At 35.8% G+C, this 20,797-nt stretch overlaps 1 protein-coding gene across 11 annotated transcripts in view; it reads right to left on the reverse strand.

The window, feature by feature from the left end:
* The window catches only part of HERC4 (HECT and RLD domain containing E3 ubiquitin protein ligase 4), a 114,251-nt gene that overhangs the window by 44,757 nt on the left and 48,697 nt on the right, over positions 1–20,797 (reverse strand). For all 11 annotated transcript variants that reach the window (XM_016421882.2, XM_016421885.2, XM_056796123.1 and 8 more), the window contains 5 exons: positions 19,600–19,759; positions 11,889–11,965; positions 6,433–6,654; positions 3,234–3,325; positions 1,142–1,272 (listed from right to left, as the gene is read on the reverse strand). In XM_016421882.2, coding sequence (XP_016277368.1) covers positions 1,142–1,272; positions 3,234–3,325; positions 6,433–6,654; positions 11,889–11,965; positions 19,600–19,759 — 682 coding nt within the window. The remainder of the gene's footprint in view (positions 1–1,141; positions 1,273–3,233; positions 3,326–6,432; positions 6,655–11,888; positions 11,966–19,599; positions 19,760–20,797) is intronic.

Below are 20,797 nucleotides of genomic sequence, written 5' to 3' on the forward strand. Positions count from 1 at the left end.
ATAGGAATTCATCACTTCCTAATATAGCCCTTTCTACTTTTGGACAGCTCTAATTGTTAAGAACATTTTTCCCAATATTAAGACTAAATTCTGCCCATGTGTAACTTGTACTCATCACTCCTGGGGCCAAAGAGAGTAAGTTTAATTCTCTTTCACACAATTCATTTAAGTAGAACATGTCAAAGATGGGAACAGAGGAAAAGAGTGTTAAAATTCAAGAGATGGACTAGTGGAGGGAGGGATAAGAAAAAGGTAAAGGAGTTAGATGTCACAATGAAGGCAAAAAGACTTATCTTAAGTGGGGAAATGGGACAAGTGGAAGGATACTGGGTTAGGGTTAGAGAACGGAAGTTCACGTACCTCTGAGAGGCAAAGAGGTCCGAAGTGTTGTCCCTACAGCACAAGGCTAATGTGGGGGGTAGAGAAGGCTGTTAAAAGGAAACGATTGAGCAATTACGTAGTCCCAGGTTAGAACGGTTTTGGACATGAATATTAATGTACCTGAGGAGAATAGCCAGAGATGGCTTAGAAAGAAAGACTGAGAGCAAGATGCTGAAGTCACCCAAGAAACTGCAAGACTTATGTGGACACCAAAATACAAGTACTTCGTGGTGAGGAAAAACATGGAAGGAAGAAAGGTGATCAAAGCACTGTCAACCAACCACAACTATTTATTAAAAGGCCAACTCTACATTGATCACTGTATCAGACCCAGGAGATTCAAGATACAAGCACAGTTCTAGTAAGCCTGAGAGGAGAAAAAAATCTGTGAATCTCTACCTGATGGCAAGGAGTAGGCAGAGAACAAAAAGCATTCACCAGTGGAGTAAAGATGGAAGGAATGTACTATTAGGGGAAGCCAGTTTTCAGTTAACATAAGGAGTTCACAGCACTGGAGAAATTGTTTAACCAATTTACTGAGGTAGACAAGGTTATGTGATAAGGTTAAGTCACATAGTAAGTGTCTGAGTTCAAATTTGAACTCGAGTCAGGAAGAATGCCTGGTATTCTGTCCACATAAGTAATATGCATAAAACCTATTCTTTATATCATATGGGGATACAAAGATGATAGGGAAAGAAAGAGAAAATAATATATTACAGAAACAGATGCCATAATTATGTTCTCCAATGTACTTTACCGTCCACATGCAATCTGTGTGACAATGCTTCCCATAAGCTCAAAAACCTTTCTGGGGTTTATCTCATGACTGGTCGAGTTATGCCCCAACTGACCATAGCCTCCAGCTCCAAATGTGAAGACCCCACCTTCCTGGAAAAAATACAAAGTACCCCATTTATTACACAAGGACCACACCACACAAAAATAAGTGTCTTTACTGCAAGTCAATTCTTCCCCCTTCCTATTCCTTCCCTGTAAGATACTGAAACACAATGATGACAATTCTAAATATTTTATCATTTTATTTTACTTGTAGTCTTGGGCTGAAAGCCAGTCATACAATCACACAATTACTACTATGTTATTAAAATTACAAAATTATTCTGAAATAAATGTTAATCACTGTTACTACTAAAAAGATGAAAGTCTTCATCTTTTTTCTTGGCATTTTTTCCTATAACTATTACTATTATCTTGATGGATTCCAATTAAATGCCAGCAAGATTCCACTAAAGCTAAAACTGACATGAGTTTTTATATTTTCAGAGAATATTTATACCTTTAAAATTGTGTCACCATCAAATTATGCAAATGTTATTTTTTACATTATTGAAAGATTACTTTGAAACCTATTTATTATAAAATGTCTTAGGAAGAACCAGTTATGTTCTCAATTTAAGCCTTTGTAAAAGAGATCATAATTTTCTTCTTTCATTCTACATTATAGATACATAAAAAATTTTAAATTCAAATTGAGTAATTTTGCTTTTTTTCATTAGAACCACATCAATAATAGCCTGAAATTGTTCAATTGCAAAAATGTGCCACCAGCTACCATTTATCCCCAAAACAAGAATATTTAAAATTTCTTTTTCTTCGCCACACAAATGCTTTCATAAGTATGTGAATGATTTTACAAATAAATTTTAGTTAATAGTATAGTTAATACTATTAGTCTTCTTATAATAAATAAAAACTCTATAAAACATCTTGCTTGTTCTAATATACTTTAAATACTTCTTTGCTGCCAATAGCTGATGAAAGTTGCTAATATTTTTATTTTAGTACATGACTTCATGATTGCAAAAAAAAAAGCTTATTCAGGATGCTTAATATCAAGCAAAACCAAGCAGCAAAGTTTTGTAGAGTAGTAGCCACTAACTTACAAATTTGTACTTTTTGCACTGTAGACATCTTCGGTTGACAAACATGTGTTAATTATTAAGGATATTATTTATTGTAAGTCAATTTTACATATGAGGGAATATAAAGTTTCAAATTCTAAGGACTAGTTCATGTTTCCTAACTGTGTCTATCCACCATGCAGAGCAGAAGAAAAAACAAATAAACACACTCATTTCAAATTTGGTCAATGTAAGACCTTGCCAGTCCTCTTAGACATAAACATTACTATAATAATGACCTTGAAAAGTTTTGGGGGATCATGTCCACTGTTTCTTTTCAATTACCTGCTGATCTCTATATCAGACCAAGCAGCACTGACACTGAATTAGCACTCACCCCAAGATAGGGTGCTCCTTCCAGGTCAGGGATGAAGCCACTGGCAAGATTGTGTGAGGAAAGCTCTTATTGTAACTGCTTGCACAGTACTTGGCCTGTGGATAATAGAGGGCTTCAGTTTCCTCTACTACTTAGTATAAAATATTTATAAGCCAAATGGATTCTAAATTAATACAATACATAGCTGTACAGTATAATTTGGAATTAATCTACCCAGCATGGCAAGCCACAATGCACTATTAGAGGAAGCTTTAACACTGAAAATTTGATGTCTCAGCAATACTTAACCCACAGCTGGAGAATTAAACCTCAGAAAGGGTCACACATAACTCCATGCCATAGTATTTTTCTTTTATGATATAAAACACTGCCAATTAACAAAGAAAGAAGATGAGGAAACAATCATTGAAAATGAGCATTTATAATATTACCTTTCATTAATAATATTTTTCCTAATAACACACAAGCACTACACTCGTGTTTTTATACATGACACTGAAAATAGTTTTCATTAAGTCCAAGAATTGTCCTGATCTGATAATTACTACTAGCCCACAAGAATGAAGTCAACAGTTTTATAAGATTTATACCTTAGTAAGAGCTGCTGTATGATCTTCTCCACAACAAATATAAACTATTTTCTGTGATCTTAGTGACTTCAGCAAATTAGGAACAAACCTATCTGAAAATTTAAACAAAAACGTTAACACTTTAAAACTCATTCAATTTTTCATTACGTGTCAAATATTTACTCGGGTTTCATTTGTTTTTCTTGAATATATCTCTGATCGGTACACAGAGTTAATAAAGCTAACACTTACTATGTAGCAAACACTGTGCTAAGTAAGCACTTTACAATTATTCTCTTATTTAATACTCACAACAACCCTTCAAGATAGGTGCTGTTAGTCCAATTTTACAAATGGGCAAACAGAAACTAAATGATCTTGCCCAAGCAAGTGCCTGAGGCCAGATTTGAAAGAGGTCATCTTCTTGGCTCCAGGCCCAGCACGTTGCACACTATGGCACCCTTCTTGGAGGCAGTAGCGGTTTCATTTCTGTCTTTGTGGCTCCAATTCCTAAGACAGTGCCTAGCACATTTGTTAAATGCTTGCTGAAGCTCTCCAATAAATGTCCTAAGCCAAGCAGCAAATAGGAAAACTGACTCACATTGAAAAGGGAGGAAGGGGCACAACTATCTACATTCTAAATTATGTACTGGTGGTACAAACATGCAGGGCACATTTTTAAGTAACATGGAATAGCAATACTGAATTGGTTTCTTTGGGCTATAAGCCCTGTTCTACAATTCTAACTGACCTCAACTGTTAAAGCACCCATTGTCATGTCAATTTTAAGATCCATTCAGGATAACATGAAATGGTATAGCGTGAAACACAATGAAATGAATAGGAAGCAGGCAATGTGGGTTCTAGGCCTGGCTCTGTGATAAACAGTCATGTGACCCTTAGCCAGACGCAGAGCTTATGGTCCTTATTCTGGGCTGGAGTATCCTTAATGTCTTTTTTGGAGACAGAATGTCATGTCTCTGTAAGAAGCTTATACCATGTAAGGACCTAGACTTTCATCAGAGTACCAAAGTCAGTCAAGACCTCCTGAGAGCACTCAGGCTTTTGGGGGCTTGCCCAGAATCTCACATCACTGTTGGTTAGTGGTAGGGCTTGAAGTCTTCCAAACTTCTGGGTCATAGCTCTATCCACTGTATGAATGGTTTGTGAAAAACAATTTTTAAACTACTTATCCATTTCTTATTTGGGTACCTGAAATCATTTAGGCTATTCTAAAGACAAGTGGAAGCATGGGATAGTTAACAAAAAGCTGACCTCAGAGCCAGTCAGACTTGTTTACATGCAAGTCCCACTATTGACAAGTACTGGCTATAAACTACTTAACCTCTCAACAGAATCGGAACTCCAACACAAATACAGGGATCACTAAACTGCACAGAAGGATTCCTGCAGGGCTGATTACTGACTTTGTTTTAAAATGTAGCAGTATCTATATTCTGTTTTATTTTTATTTATTTTGTTAAATATTTCATAATTACATTTCAATCTGGTTCAGGCCACATTTGGGAGTATTGTAAGCTATGTGTTTTTTGGGTTCTAGAACATTTGGGTTCTAGGCAATTCTGAAAGATTCTAAGTTTCAAAGTTTCAAAGAAGATGCTGACCTGCACTAGGAAAGGGAGTTTTCTCACCTGAGGAACTCCCCATACCAATAAGGCTAGTCCCTACCACTATCAATAAATTATATTCTCAGTTTCTGAATTGTCATTTTCAAAGGTCAAAGAATTCTAAAAACTCAAGAAGAAAGGGCTTTAGAAAAATTTTCTAAATGCTATATAGCTAGCAATTATGTCATGCTTTAAGGTTTGCAAAACACTTTACAAATATTAGCTCTGGTCTTCAGAACAACCCTGGGAGGTAGGTGCTGTATTTATCCCAATTTTACAGATGGGAGACTCAAGCAGAGGCTAAGCGGCATGCCTAAGGTCACATATCCGGGAAGTACCTGAGGCCAAGTTTGAAATCCAGGCCCTTTTTGGATCAAAAGTCTAGCACACTCTGAACTACACCCACCTCTATGCCTAATAAATGTAAACTATTTTGTAGGAGATACATTTCTTTTAAAACCCTTACCTTTCGTCTTGGAATCAATACTGTGTATTGGTTCCAAGGCAGAAGAGTGGTAAGGGCTAGGCAATGGGGGTCAAGTGACTTGCCCAGGAAGTGTCTGAGGCCAGATTGGAACCTAGGATCTCATTAATCTCTGAGCTACCCAGCTGCTCCCAAGAGACAATTTTTTAAATGAACTTTGTCAAATAGGGTGAAGTCACCTGCAATTCCCAAATTGTGTAACTATTTGCTTAGTGACACCAACTGTTGCCGGGGGACCCTATCAGATAACTCTCACAACTGAAGAACAAAGATCTTAATAAGCAGCTTGCCTCACAATAAGTTACAGACTTTTGAAAGTGCAGAAACAAAATAGTCTTAAGTTTCATTTAACACTCAGAATATTTATTCCACCTCTATGATCTACTCAAGCAGACTTTGGTCCTCTTAAAGAGATTTTGAGAGCTGAAAAAGGACTTAAAAGATGGAACTCCTTATTCTATAAGTAGAAAACGAAGAGTGGCCACCTGTTTCCCTGACCACTAATCTCATGAGTATGTTTTGCCTGCCTGACTCTCTGGGGTCATTTGTGAGAGGTGTCCTGACTCCTAACAGTCCTTGTTATGATTTGAAGTTCAAGAACTGCTTTGGAGGGATGTAGAAGAAATCTTCTTGAGGTGGTTAGCTTTATATCAAAAATCCTATCCACTCCTGTTGTCTTCTGTTGGATTCAGGGGGTCTAGATTCACAGAAGGATAACTAGGGCTCAGAGATGCTTTCAGAGCAACCTTCTGAAAGGCTTCCCAAAGAGAAGTGACATTAACTGCTTGGATCTTCTCAGCTCTTCTCTGTTCTTTCTCTGGAATTCCTTGTTCCTCTTGCCCTTCCCCTGCTTATCTTGTTCCTCTGGCAGATTGAATCTAAGTTTCCGCTCTTATAAGTGGTGATGGGGAGACTAGAACCTCAGTTTTCTGACTGTCAACAGTACAATATCTTTGTGCTGCCATGCAATGACTTCTGGCAGGTGTGTGATTTTGTAAGACAAAAACTATTAGCACTGAGCTGACAGGGTGCAATTAAGGTTCAATATAAAAGATTGATTCCAAAGACACTTTCAGAGTTATCTAGGCAGAGGGTAATGGGAACCTACCATTTTCATCATTAAGACCAAGCTGACCAAACTTGTTCCGTCCCCATCCAAAGATCGCTCCAGAAAGGGTAAGCACAAAACTGTGAGCTCCCCCTGCAGCTACTTGCATGAAAGGGATTCCAAGCAGAGATTTAATCAGCTGTGGGGCACTCTGACTTTTCAGCTCAAAGCCTAACCCCAACTGGCCATGCTTGTTCTGTCCCCAGGAAAAAACTTCACTTCCTGTAAAAGAAAGGAAAAAAAACACACAAAAAAAAACACCACATGAATTTATTTGACTATTATATGCAGGAAGCTGTATTTAAATGTTTCTTCACTGAATAAATCACTCAAGGATTTTCTTTTCATCTTTTGTAAAATATAAGCTACTTGAAGGTAGGGAACTATTTTGGTTATGCCTTTGTATCCCAGAGTCTAGCACATAGTAGGCAGATGTCTGATGAACTGAATCAAATTGTCAATAAATAAGAGAAGTTGCAAAATTTCTGCCACCTTCACATGCATGGTGTTGCTAGGAAGCACACCAACCAATGGAATAGTTAATCCTCTGACTGCACTGGCTACAAAAATTCAGGTTATATAAAGTAGCAGTGAAAAGACAATCACAAAGAAATATCTAGGGTGTTTGTGAAAAAGTTTTTTAGTCCTTATAAAACCATCTTACTGTTAATTCTGCATATTTTTTATCTATTCATTAAAGCAGATCTAAGGACCTCTACTGGACAATACTTTGTTAGCTTTGAGTTTATGTTGTTAAATAATTCAAGTAAGAAACCCTTTTTTCTTTTTTTAGACCCTCTTAGAATCAATACAATATATTGGCTCCAAGGCAGAAGAGCAGGGACTTGCCCAGGGTCATACAGCTAGGGAGTAGCTCAGGTCAGACCTGAACCCAGGACCTCCCATTTCCAGATCTGACTCTGTCTACTGAGCCACCTAGCTGCTTTTTTTTATTCCACTTTTTTTTAACAATAACAAACAACTCTTCAGTTTAGAGGCTTCGCCAATTCAAATCACCCTCCTTTCACAATTACTACCCCCTTTTGAATGTAATCATGCTAAAAGGGTACGATATAAATCACAAATTATTTACTTTAGCAACATTTCGAATGAATTCTATAAGTGTCAAAAAGGAATACCTTCATGATGTTATTAGCAAATGTGACTAACATAGTATGCAAAGCATGTCATGAAATAATGACAGAGGAAACTAGATAAGCAGAAGTTAAGAGAGTCAAGATAATTTTGAGTTCAAATCTAGCCTCAAACACTCACTAGCTGGGTCCTAGGTAAATCACATAATCTGTTTGCCTCTTTACTTTAACTGTAAAAGGAGAATAATAACAACACTTACACCTTACAGGGCTGTTGTATGTAAGGATTAAATGACTGAATATTTATACAGCACTTAGCACAGTACCTAGCAAGTAGTAGCAACTACCTAAATGCATATTCTCTTCCCTTTCCCCACAGCAAAATGAGATTACTGGGATGAATTAGATTAATCTAAAGTTTTATTTTCCCACATAATAAATTATATATCCTAACTTTGTTCTCTCTTCCTCTTCCCTCTGTATGAAATATAAATAACCAGCCTCAAGAGGCTTCTCACTCTTTCTTTGAGCCAGACAGAAAATTAAATATACTTCAGACAAGCAAAAGTACAAGAAGGAAAGGCCAGTTTCAGGCTCAACTTTTCTTTTTGCGTGTGTGCTTTCTGAGGATTTGAACTTATATAAATTGGCTTAAATTCATCATCTATTTTGATTAGATAAATCAATTTGCTTGTTTATTTTGTGCAGATGTTTCTATTTTTTTCCTATAATAGATTTCTTCCCTCTCAGAACAGCATGCTCTAAATGATAGTTGCAAATCTAACAAGGTAGGGTTCACTATACTCACAATAAGCTGCCTGGTTCCAGTCACCTGACTAGGTTTGTTCTAAAAAAGACAGTCTAAGATCTCAAGGTTGTAAACTCAAACCGTGCCAAGGTGGCACAGTGAAAAGAGGTTGAGTTCCAGCTGTGCTGCCTGCCAAGTTGGTTGTCCTGGAATCGTAAATTTAAATCAAAAAGGTAACTTTGAGATGTATGAGTCCAACCTGCTCATGAAAAACAGAGACAGTGACCTGCCCAGTTTTCATGAAAGGTACTAAATAGGCATGTCAGAAAGTGACTCCAGGGCTCCTGATCCAAATCTAGTCCTCTTTCCATTAGGCCACATTGCTTCTCTCTAAGCTTATAATACATGGACAATAATTCTTACATTGCCTAACCCATCATCAAATGTCCTGGAAAACTTAAAATGCTATTTAAATGTGAGTTATAAATGTTAGGGGGCCCAAACTCTAACTTCTATTCTAGTAGACAATAAAAATAAATAAGTGGCAAATTCTCCTTTCTTTCTCTTCACATTCTAATTCTAAACCAATCCTGAAGGAGACAATAATTGAGTAGAGCAGAGTACCAAGAAAACTCTTAACAAGCTCCACCTTCTCTTTTCCTGAGTTTAAGTTGTTGCATACAAAAAGGATCACTAGTAACTGAATCACTCCAAATTGGCAAAATTCCTTTAGACAGAGATATAGAAAGCAAAAATTTTGGATAATTTTTTAAAAGAACAAATGGCTTTGTAAACTTAAAAAAAAATACAGTGGAATGTGGTTCTAAGGAAGAAAAGAGCTGGTATAGGAAAGGTGAATATATGGATCACTTTATACAGTAGCGGTAAGCAAGTGATCATGATGTAACTGTCACATCATTTCCCATAACAATGTGATACTTAAGTGCAGGGTCAGCAAACTATGGCCTTTGGACCATGTCTTACCATCCTCATTCCTTCCCATATCTTCTATGGCTCTTCTCAAACCATAAGGCAGAATCAAGAGACTATAAAAAAGACTGGGCATGATACTTTAATCCCTTCGCAGGACTGCTCAGCGCACTCTGAATTGCAGCAATGTGGGAATAACTCAAAAGTATTTCAAGTGCCCCATGTTTCTCCACAACACTTATTTTATTACTAGAACATATTCAATCATGTCAAAACAAGAAAGGGGGAAAAGTTATATGATTTTTTAAAACTCTGGGCAAGACCGAAATCGTTCTGAACTAGAAGAATCACCATTCAACCACTATTACTGAACACAAAGCAGCTCTGGAAATTAGCTTTTAAGATGGACTTGATGTTTCTTAATAAATCCAATCCAAAATTCAAGGCAAAACATGACTTATATGTGAAACTTATTCTGCAGTAAAGTCAATTTAACAACAACTATGAGTCACAAGCAATGTCAAGATGCTTCATACCCTTTCTGTGCTGTCAAATGTTAAATATGAAGCAAGATCTCCACTCCCACACAAATTTGCACAATTCTGAAGCCATTTTTCAGACCTCAGTGTAAATTCAACTGTGCAATTGAGGAGCTTCCACTTAAATTCCAATTGGAAATGATTAATCTAAAATGTAATGACATGTAAATCTCAAGAGAAGAAATCTATTAGAATCCTATAAATGCCTTCCAAGCAGTGAATAGGATCAACTAAAATCCTTTTTTCAACAACTGAGATCAATTTATATAAAAGGTGTAGTCAAAGATGAAATACATAGTTTCATTTCAGATCAGCATTAACAGATGAATGCTTGCAATCAAGTCTGATGATAGGGTTCACTAACTCTGAACCCCAGTTACATTAATAGACTTGTACTACCAAAAAAAAGCACTCATGAAAATACGATAATGATAATAACTAAGTTAATAAAAAAAATCTGAAGAACTTTATTTTCAGTCGTTATGTAAGCTATAGGAAATCCTTGATTTTGCCTCTTGGCTTGCAAAGCCTAAAAAATTTAATACCTAGCTAGACCTTTACCAAAAAAATTAATTAATTAATTAATTGATAAAAACAGTGATTACTAAATTTTTATAAAGGGACATTATGACAAAATTCTAGCATGAGAAGAAAAAAATAAACATAAAATACAGGTCAACCTAAAACACTTTACTGGAAGCCCAAGAGAAATGCATAATTTTATTGTGCTTATTTGATGACATTCAGAAAGATATATAAATGAATGTGTGGCACATGAAAACTTACATTAGACTACATGTTTGAATGTCTTTATAAGCATCACTCTCTCACTCCATGAGGAACCAATGTCAAGAGTGATAGATACAAGAGATCTTCAATACATTTATGTGCCAGTGTCACCAAACAGAAGATTTTTATCATCTATTTTCCAAACATCTGAATGTTGTCATCAAAGACTTAAATTCTAGTTTAGTGTTAATGATTTAATGGTGGTTTTAGTTAAAAAAGGGTTCCATGTCCATCAACATGACAGAAAGGGGCAGCTAGGCGGCTCAATGGATCGAGAGCCAGATCCAGAGATGGGAAGTCCTGGGTTCAAATTCCTAGCTATTTGGCCCTGGGCAAGTCACTTAAGCCCACTGCCTACCCTTTACCACTCTTCTGCCTTGGAACCAATACACAGTATTGATTCCAAAACAGACGATCAGGGTTTTTAAAAAATATATATATGACAGCAAAAGTGAAGTGATTGCTGAAGAGTTTATGCTAATAAACAAAATAAGACAAAATATACTGTTAGCTCAGTTGGACAAACAAAGATGTAATTTAATTTGGTCTGTTTATCAACACCAAAAAGGAAGAATTTTTCCTTTTATGTTACCCAGGCAACAGACAATAGCACCTGCCTTCCTGCTAAATGAAAGTGGTATAAAATCTGTTACCTGGGTAGTGTTATATTTGGTGATGTATTCCTTGCAGAAATTAACCATTTAACATAACAGTCTGACAAAAAAAAATGTAAAGCATTTCAACTTAAATTGTTTTGGGACAACAAAGAAATAATCCATAGATGAAACAAATGGGTCTCACACCAGTGTTCACCACCTTATTATAGAGATGTTTAACATGGACCCTGTGTTGTCTTTAAACAAGGAAGTTCAACTAATTTTACATATGGTGGCTGAACAGATAATAGATTATAGCTGGCAAGAAGAGAAGGAATGTTGACTGAAATGTCATTGGCAATATAAATTCCATTATGATATTGAGCAGATATTCCATGAAGGGAGGACATTGGAATCTTCCCTCCATTCCAGCTCAGTTCATTAAGTAATGCAAGCATTACCCACAGGCAAACATAAGGTCACTTAACATCTGCCTTCATTTGACTATGTGTAGTAAAAACAAGGCCTACCTGGCACCACATGCTCTGGCCTTTTCAAAAATATAGCCCCTGAAAAAAGTAGACAAGGTACTGATAATGAAGTTCTGACGTGACATCTGTGGGAAGCCCATGGGCCTTAAGAATGAATTTTTCTCACAAATACACTAACCATAAGGTTGTAAAATGATGGCTTGGAACATTTATTCACAACAACTATCAAATGAAAATAGAGAAGTATTTAAAAAGAGAGAGATGCTTACCTTTTGAGAGTGCAAGGGAATGATAGTAACCACAGGCAATCTGTACTATCTGAATGTCTGTCAAACTTTTAATATTTCTAGGAAGGAAGAAAAAAAAAGAACTTAATCAAACACAGAATATATAACTATCTGTTCAAATGGCTTGTTGTGGCATTTTGAGCCCAATTCCCTAACATTTGCAATAAAAATCATGACAATATTAACTATTTTAGAAAAAGAATTTAAAATACATTGAAAAGCAAGCAAGAATTTAAACAAAAGTATATTTATACTCATCCCTGAATTACTCTCCTGTGTGCTAGTCTTCTTTACAACTGAACTTACACTAGTTAGGATTTTGAAGCACACTAGCAATCCCAAAACATTAATGCTTCATTTTCATTTGTTTTATGGTTTCTAACATATTTCAAACACAGTTTGCCTTCTACTCTGTTCCTTAAAAACCTCTAAACAAAGGGAGAGCTAGATGGTTCAGCAGACAGAGGCCTAGAGACTCAAGGACCTGTGTTCACATCTGGCCTCAGCCAATTCCTAGCTATATGACCCTGGGCAAGTCACTTAAACCCAGCTACCTAGCTCTTACCATTCTTTTGTCTTGGAACTGATACTTAGTTACTGATTCTGAAAGGTTTATTTTTTTTTTTAAGTTGTTGGATCTCATATTAGGTACCTGTCATTTAAATTTTTTATTTTATCTAAAACTATTTAAATGTATATTAAGGAAATTATGAAAAAGCTTCATTCTAAGGATGAAATTTCTTTAGAGAACTTTAAATACTTCAGGTCAGACTTATTTTTTAAATCAAAATAAGATATATTTCATATTAATTTTTACATTTGTCAATCTTTTTCAAATTACTAAATTCTAGTACTTTCCAATATAAAACAGAAATCAGACTCTTACATTATGTATAATAATAAGAATGCTAAAGATTAAATAAAATTCTAACAAATCAATCTGGAATTCAGTTTACTGAAAAATAGTATGAAATACCTGTAATTGGATATAATAAAAACTAAGAAATCTCTTGCCTCTGGTTATAAGACATTTGAATAATTGACATCAATTTTTTTTAAAAAGATGTTTTATTTTACCAAATAGTTTATATAAGTTATTTTGAAACTAGGAAAAAGCATTCTTTTTTTGTTTTATAAGGAAAAACATTCCTTGATTTGGAAATTATTATTTCATTTACATTATTAATTCAATTACACCTATGTTGAAAAGTGAGCGATCACTTCAGATTGAGAAAGTAATAGTTTGACCTCAGTAACTAAGAGTACTGTAACAATCTATACAAAGTACAAAAGATGATGGCAGTAACTAGCCAGAATAATCGGCAATGCCATTTGTCTGCTAAGTCACCTTGTCATAAAGCATTACGTTAAACACAAAACCAGAAAGTTTAAGTCCAACTTTTCCCAATGTTTTTCTTAAAATGTCAATGTGAACCACTAGGTCTGTATCCCAAAGAGATAGAAAAAAATGGGAAAGGATCTGTACATACAAAAATATTTATAGCTGCATTTTTTTGTGGTGGCAAAAAATTAAAAACTAAAGGGATGTCCCTAAATTGGGGAATGACTGAACAAAATGTGGCACATGATGGTGATGGAATATTATTGTACTATAAGGAAGAATGAACAGAATGATTTTGGAAAGAACTGGAAAGACCTACATGGACTGATGTGCAGTGAGTTGAGCAGAACCAGGAGAACATCATTCACAGTAACTGAAATATTGTGGAATGATCAATTATGATATAATTTGTTACTAATAGCTATAAAATGATCCAGGACAATTCTAAGGGACTTATGAAAAAGAATGTTATCCATCTCTAGAGAAAGAATTGTTGGAGTATAAATGCAGATGATAACATTTGATTTACCACTTGCTTATTTGGGTATATGATTCAGAGTGGTTTTGGTTTTATAAGATTATTCACTTAAAAAAATAAATAATATGGAAATGTTTTGCATGATTTTATATATATATATATATATGTATATATATATATATATATATATATATATATATATATATATATATATATATATATATATATATAAAACCCAAACTGAATTGCTTGTCAACTCTGGGAGAGAGGAGGGAAGAAGGGAGGGAGACAACATGAATCACTTAACTTCAGAAAACTTATGTGGAAATTTGTTATTAAAATAAAATAAAGGGGGAAATGTCTGTGAAAATTCTGATTTCAATTAACTTATTTTCAGCTATTTATGACAAAAACAAGATTAAACTAATATTTTTAAGAACCCAAACTATTTGTATCCTATCTAAATTCACCGTTTCTTCAAAATTCCTGATTTCCATATATGCCCTCCGCTGAAATTAAACAAAACTTACTAGCAGAATTTAGCAGATGGTTTCTCATTGAGGTTTCACCTGAGTAAGGAGGCATTTTTAATACTAAACACTGAACAAAGTCATTTATCAGCTTTCCAGAAGAAACCCGAGGCCAGCAAAGACTGCAGCCTGAATAAATTCAGTATGGGGCTCATCCTGGATTCCTATGTTCATTACATTCTTTCCTCTAATGTGAAGATGCCAGGTACAGCCTGTTGTTAATTTCTTGGTTCTTTCATTTTAGAAAGTTCGTGGCTTTCTCCCTTCTTTTAGACAATTGGCCTGAAAGCTGATTCAAATGCCACAATGTTCTGAGGAATCCCTTCCCATTTCTAAGCATTAATTTTCACTCAAGCTCCATCCCCAGCCTGAAACTTTACTAATAAGCTAGGTAGTCCTGGGTGGCATTTCTGTGGTTCAGGTTTGTCACTGTAAAATGGGAATATTACTACTTCTGCATATCATGGGGCTATTTTGGGGGTTAACCAAGAAAAACGAAAGCACTTTATGAAACAAAAATGAGACAAGGTACGACAATATTATCATTGCTATGATTTAGTTTGACATTAAATGCAAACACTTAGTAAACCCCTTTTATCCCAGGTTTCAGTTATCCATGAGGTGCTGGAGGTCCCTTGTTTCAGTTACCCTAATTGCAAACCTCCAGGGATCAGGGGTTCAGTTACCCTGGCCTTGAAAGTCTGCCCACAGCAATAGTCTGCCCCCTCTGCTTTCACTCTCATTTTTTAAAACTTGGGGGGGGGGGGGTGTAACAGAGTACCTAGCTGAGGAAGAGTACATATATATGGGATCAGCAGGTGTTTATTTATATCTACTCATTCAGTCATCTTCAATAGGTCTTAGAACAAATCCCCCATGGATAGAGTCCTACTCTATCAGCTACTACTGGCTTACCAGTAACAGTTTAAATGTCTTTCAGCAGTCTAAGGTATTTTTTACACTGATTCAGTGCTATGATCTGATATTATTAAGATATCCATTCATAAAAAAATACCTAGCAAAAATATGAGTAAACTTTAAGATGAATTGAAGTCAACAAAAATTGTAAAACATCAAAATAAATCCAAGTTAATTAAAAGACTGATTAAAAACTAAAATAAAACCCTAGGAACAACAACTCAGTGTCATGAATGTTTTGCAAAGGAGAGACAGATACAGGTGCAAATATGACTAAGAGTTTCCCTAAAGGTATATGAGGATATAAAGAGGGAGGGCAGTCATAAGTGTACCATCCAGTTTCATGCAATTTTTAAAATGGTGTTTCATTATGCTCGTTGTTTCTTGATTTTTTCTTCCCCAACACTTGTTTTTAAACCTTTACTTTTCCTGTCTCTGAATCATTAGGGGTAGCTAAGTGGTTCTATGGATTGAGAGCCAGGTCTAAAGATGGGAGGTCCTAGGTTCAATCTGGCTTCAGAAACTTCATAGCTGGGCAAATGTGACCCTGGGCAAGTCACAACCCCCACTGCCCAGCCCTTACTGCTCTTCTGCTTTAGAACCAATACACAGTATTGATTCTAAGATGGAAAGTAAGGGTTATATATATATATATATATTTTTTTTTTTGAGAGAGAGAGAGGTATGGGCTAGGCAATGGGGGTTAAGAGACTTGCCCAGGGTCACATAGTCACATAGAAAGTGTCTGGGGTCAGATCTGAACCCAGGACATCCCTGTTTCCAGGTCTGGATCTCTAGCACTGAACCAACTAACTACTCAGCCCTATTACTTTTCAATGCTTAATTTATCCAATTCAATATAGAGCAGCAGAAGTGAGAGTATGAAGGAAGAGGCTAATTTTCAGATCCTACATTTAGATCCTACATTTAGAGTCCTTATCATCTAGGCCAAATGCCTCATTTTACAGAGAGGGAAACTGAGGCTAAGAAAGTTTCCATGACTTGTCCTCAGTGAGCCAAGCTGTGAATGAGGAGAAGAGCAGGGGCCCTAACCCAGATCTCTATACATTATACCATGTTGCCTACCTGATGAAACCATGAGGGCTGAGGATACACTTAACTTTTTCATAGAGACCTAGGCCACAGCTTAAGTATGGGTTTGAATTTTGGCTCTGCTTATTAGCTCAATCCCTGGGTGGCCTGAGAAAATAATTTTATCTGTCTGGGGCTGTCTCCTCATCTATAAAACATGGGCAGGGAGCAGGAGGGGAAAGAATGAGGCAATCCCTCACCTTCAACTCTACAAACCCTATAAACCCTATGACCCAAATCCTCCATATAGAAATATATTATTAAAAATGTAGAATGGGGAAGAAAAAAAAAAGATATGTTTCAGAAGGGGATGAGAAAGGGTAAGAAAAGGAAATGGAATAAGAGATGAAAAGAAACAGCCCCTAAAAATACTGCCACAAATCACTCTAAAAATAGGGACCGAGAAAAGATTGATGATGTTAAGAGATCCAGTCTTAAGAATCACACAGAAATCAAAGGAAAGACTCAAGTGAAAAAAAAAATTTTTAAACCCTTACCTTCTGTCTTGGAGTCAATACTGTGTATTGGCTCCAAGGCAGAAGAGTGGTAAGGGCTAGGCAATGGGGGTCAAGTGACTTGCCCAGCGTCACACAGCTGGGAAGTGAAAACTTTTAAGGAAGAAGCAAAGGAAGGAAAGGAGAGAATGAGTGGGTGGACAAAGCATTGAACTCTGAAGCAGGACACTTGGGTTCTAGGCTCAATGAGGTCACTCACCAACTAGGTAAAACCTATATTTTCAAAAACAGTAAAAGTTGCATCTTTTTTATTCTTTAGATTTCAAAATCAAGTTATCCTCAGTAGAATAGTGGCCTAATTTAGTCAAATTAAGCAATTAGGTGGTACAATAGGGAGAGATGGGGCTGAAGTCAGGAAAAGTGGCGAGTTCAAAACCAGTCTCCTTTAGTCTCAGTTTCCCTACCTGTAAAGTATGGATAATAGAGAGGGAAAGAGAGGGGATTTTGTATAGTACCTACTATGTGCCAGGTACTCTGCTAAGCACTTTTTACAAATATTATCTCATTTGCTCCTTACAACAACCCTGGGGAGTAGGTGCTATTACTATCATTGTCATTTTCTAGCTGAAGAAACAGAGGTGGACAGAGGTTAAGTGATTTATTCAGGGTCACACAGCTATTAAGTATGTGAGGCTGTTTGACCCAGCCATAGCACTGCTGGGTCTGTACCCCAAAGAGATAATGGACACAAAGACTTGTACAAAAATATTCATAGCTGCGCTCTTTGTGGTGGCCCAAAACTGGAAAACGAGGGGATGCCCATCAATTGGGGAATGGCTGAACAAACTGTGGTATATGTTGGTGATGGAGTACTATTGTGCTAAAAGGAATAATAAAGTGGAGGAGTTCCATGGAGACTGGAACAACCTCCAGGAAGTGATGCAGAGCGAGAGGAGCAGAACCAGGAGAACATTGTACACAGAGACTAATACACTGTGGTATAATCGAACGTGATGGACTTCTCCATTAGGGGCGGTGTAATGTCCCTGAACAACTTTCAGGGATCCAGGAAAAAAAAACACCATTCATAAGCAAAGGATAAATTATGGGAGTGGAAACACCGAGAAAAAGCAACTGCCTGAATACAGAGGTTGAGGGGACATGACAGAGGATAGACTCTAAATGAACACTCTAATGCAAATACTATCAACAAAGCAATGGGTTCAAATCAAGAAAACATCTAATGCCCAGTGGACTTACGCGTCGGCTATGGGGGGTGGGGGGGAGGAAAAGAAAATGATCTATGTCTTTAACGAATAATGCTTGGAAATGATCAAATAAAATATATTTAAAAAAAAAAAAAGTATGTGAGGCTGAATTTTAGCTCAGGTCTCCCTGACTCCAGACCTAGCATACATCAGCTGCACCTTCTTTCTAGAGTTATTCTGAAGATAAAATGAGATTTGTGAAGTGCCTTGCAAAACATAAAAGTCCTATATAAATATTAGCTATTACTTCTTTATTTTTTCCTTTGAATTCTCCATATCACCTAATTTGTCAGTATCCAATATAGTGTAAATTTTCTTAACTTGTTTTGAATGGAACTTATAGAAACATAATTTAAAAGCTTCAATTTTCACAGCTATAAGACACCCCACCCCAAGCAACTAAATTGTTATGGAACACTGGTAGAACACTGGGAATTAGGTTTGTTGTCTTTATTTTATTTTCCTTTGTTTTTTCTGGAGCAGCAATAATCTTTGTTAATGATCTAAAGTTTCTAGATACCTATGTTTGATAAGGATGGATCCCATGGACCTCTGCATTCTCTGCTGATAGAAAATGTCAAATGAGCAATAAAAATTACTACCTATATAATAATTTGTAAAACATTAAGAATTACCTCTAGACATATGTGATTTTGAAAAAAGAAGCTGATTCACTTATAGTTTATGTAACTTTCAAAAAATAAAATATTTCACCCTGATATTAATTCATTAGGAGGCTGCAGAAGACAGTTGATAGGGCTCTAATTCTTCAGTTAGAAAATCTGAATCCAAATCTTGCTTACATCAATTTTGAGCAAGTAATTTAATCTCTCTGGACCAGTTTCCTCATCTGTAAAATCAGAGGATTAGATTCCACAGCCTCAAACTCTAGAGCTCGGATCCTATGAGGTTTCATTTTCATAATTCAGTGAACAAATCTAAATTTAACCCTATTTTTGAATCTATACAGAAGAATCACTATAGAGTATAAAGACATAAAAAATTATCTTTTAAACTGTTGTTTGAAATAGGCCTAAAATTAGTTTAGTGAATGCCATATGTAAGCTTATGTCTTTTGTTTCTGTAACTATCACTAGGATGAAAAGTAAAACAATTTTTAGAAGAGCAAGATTTTTTATACCCTCAAAATGGAACTAGCAAAGTTTACACATTTACATGGATTTTTAAAGTTTCACTGATGGCTATATGATAAATTGCGATAGGAAAAAAGCATTTCTATAAGAGAGAATTAAGATTTTTAAGCAGATCTACTTAAAAAATTTTTAGTAAAAGTGACATAATATTCTGATTTCTTAAATTTTAAAAAATTTAATCCAAAGTAAAGATCTATTGGGGAAGAAGGGGTGAAATAAAGTAAACTAACATTTCAGGAACTACATGAAATGAGGCAGTTCATCAAGCTGCCTTATTACAAACTCACAAAGGAAGAAAAATGTTTTTTAAGGTGACTCACTTTCCTCTGCAAAGCAAAGGACCCAGCAGAATGCTTAATAAGGTCTTAAAAATAATTTTCACAAGTGATTATTTTCAACTTTCTAATAACTATTAAAGAAAAAAATAAAAGACCTCTTGTTGGTCCCCTTTGTTACCTGGGCACTTTGATATACTCTTCTGTCCCTGGCAGACCCAGCTGTCCATCGGTATCAAGTCCCCAAGCATACACCTGGCCCTTATCGTTGAGTGCAAGTGTATGAGCTTCTCCACAGGAAACAGCTACTATATTTTGGGCATCCAACGCAACAACCTGCTCTACAGAAACCAAGAAGGGGAGAAATTATGTTCTAGTTTTGTACTTTCAATAAGAATAATAAATAAAATAATCAATTGAATTCATTGTGCAGAGGGCTTTATCTGGTCAATTGTTCTCAATGCAACTTATATAAGCAATCCCACAGTCATTTTGAAGATATTAAACCAAACTATTAACCTGCTTTCTATTTCTTACCTATAACCTTGTCTTTTTTCATTAAGGCACAATGTAGGTTAAAATTTTGAAAATTCATTTATCTGGATCCTATTTACATTTCTGCCAAGACTAATCAAGTATTTTATTTCAATATTCTGTCTTCATTAAAACCATCAGTGCCTGGGGTAAATGATGATAATATATCTTAATTTCTGAAAATATTAAATTTCATCACATGGCAGAGATGTGGGGTTAGTCATGTGACGATAGTAATACCTATAATAAAGGAATATCAAACAACTCTATGAGAGAAATACAAATAGTTCCCTGATGACAGAATTTGATAGTCAAGTTTTCCTATTCCCAAAGATCTTGAGGGAGGGGAAGAGAGAGAGACAGAGACAGAGACAGAGACAGAGGCAGAGGCAGAGGCAGAGGCAGAGGCAGAGGCAGAGACAAGAAAGAGAGAATGTGTATCTGTTTCTCTGTCTGTTTCTAAGGAAAACTTCATTCTCTTCCTGCAAGATATCATTTTACCTGGATATTGATAAATGTGTTCTAACTATGCAGGGGAGCTGTCTACTTTTTAATTAATCTGAACTTACTTTGGTAAAAGTGAAAACATTGACACAAACTGAGATAGACTTCTCTTATAAGCTTTACCTAAGCTTTGCTGTTTAAGCATCTGCTAATGAGCAGAGATCGCCACAACCCAGAAACTAGGGAGAAGTCAACTTCAACTAACGAACAAACTCAATCAAAGGAAAACTTGGGTAAAATTATACACTGTAATATATGGTAAGTTTCTAAAAGAAAACCAAGAGGATTTGCATAATCCGTATATATCTGAAGTAGGCAACATGAAGACAAGCAAAACTACC

Source organism: Monodelphis domestica, chromosome 1, assembly GCF_027887165.1.
Source record: "Monodelphis domestica isolate mMonDom1 chromosome 1, mMonDom1.pri, whole genome shotgun sequence".
NCBI lineage: Eukaryota > Metazoa > Chordata > Mammalia > Didelphimorphia > Didelphidae > Monodelphis > Monodelphis domestica.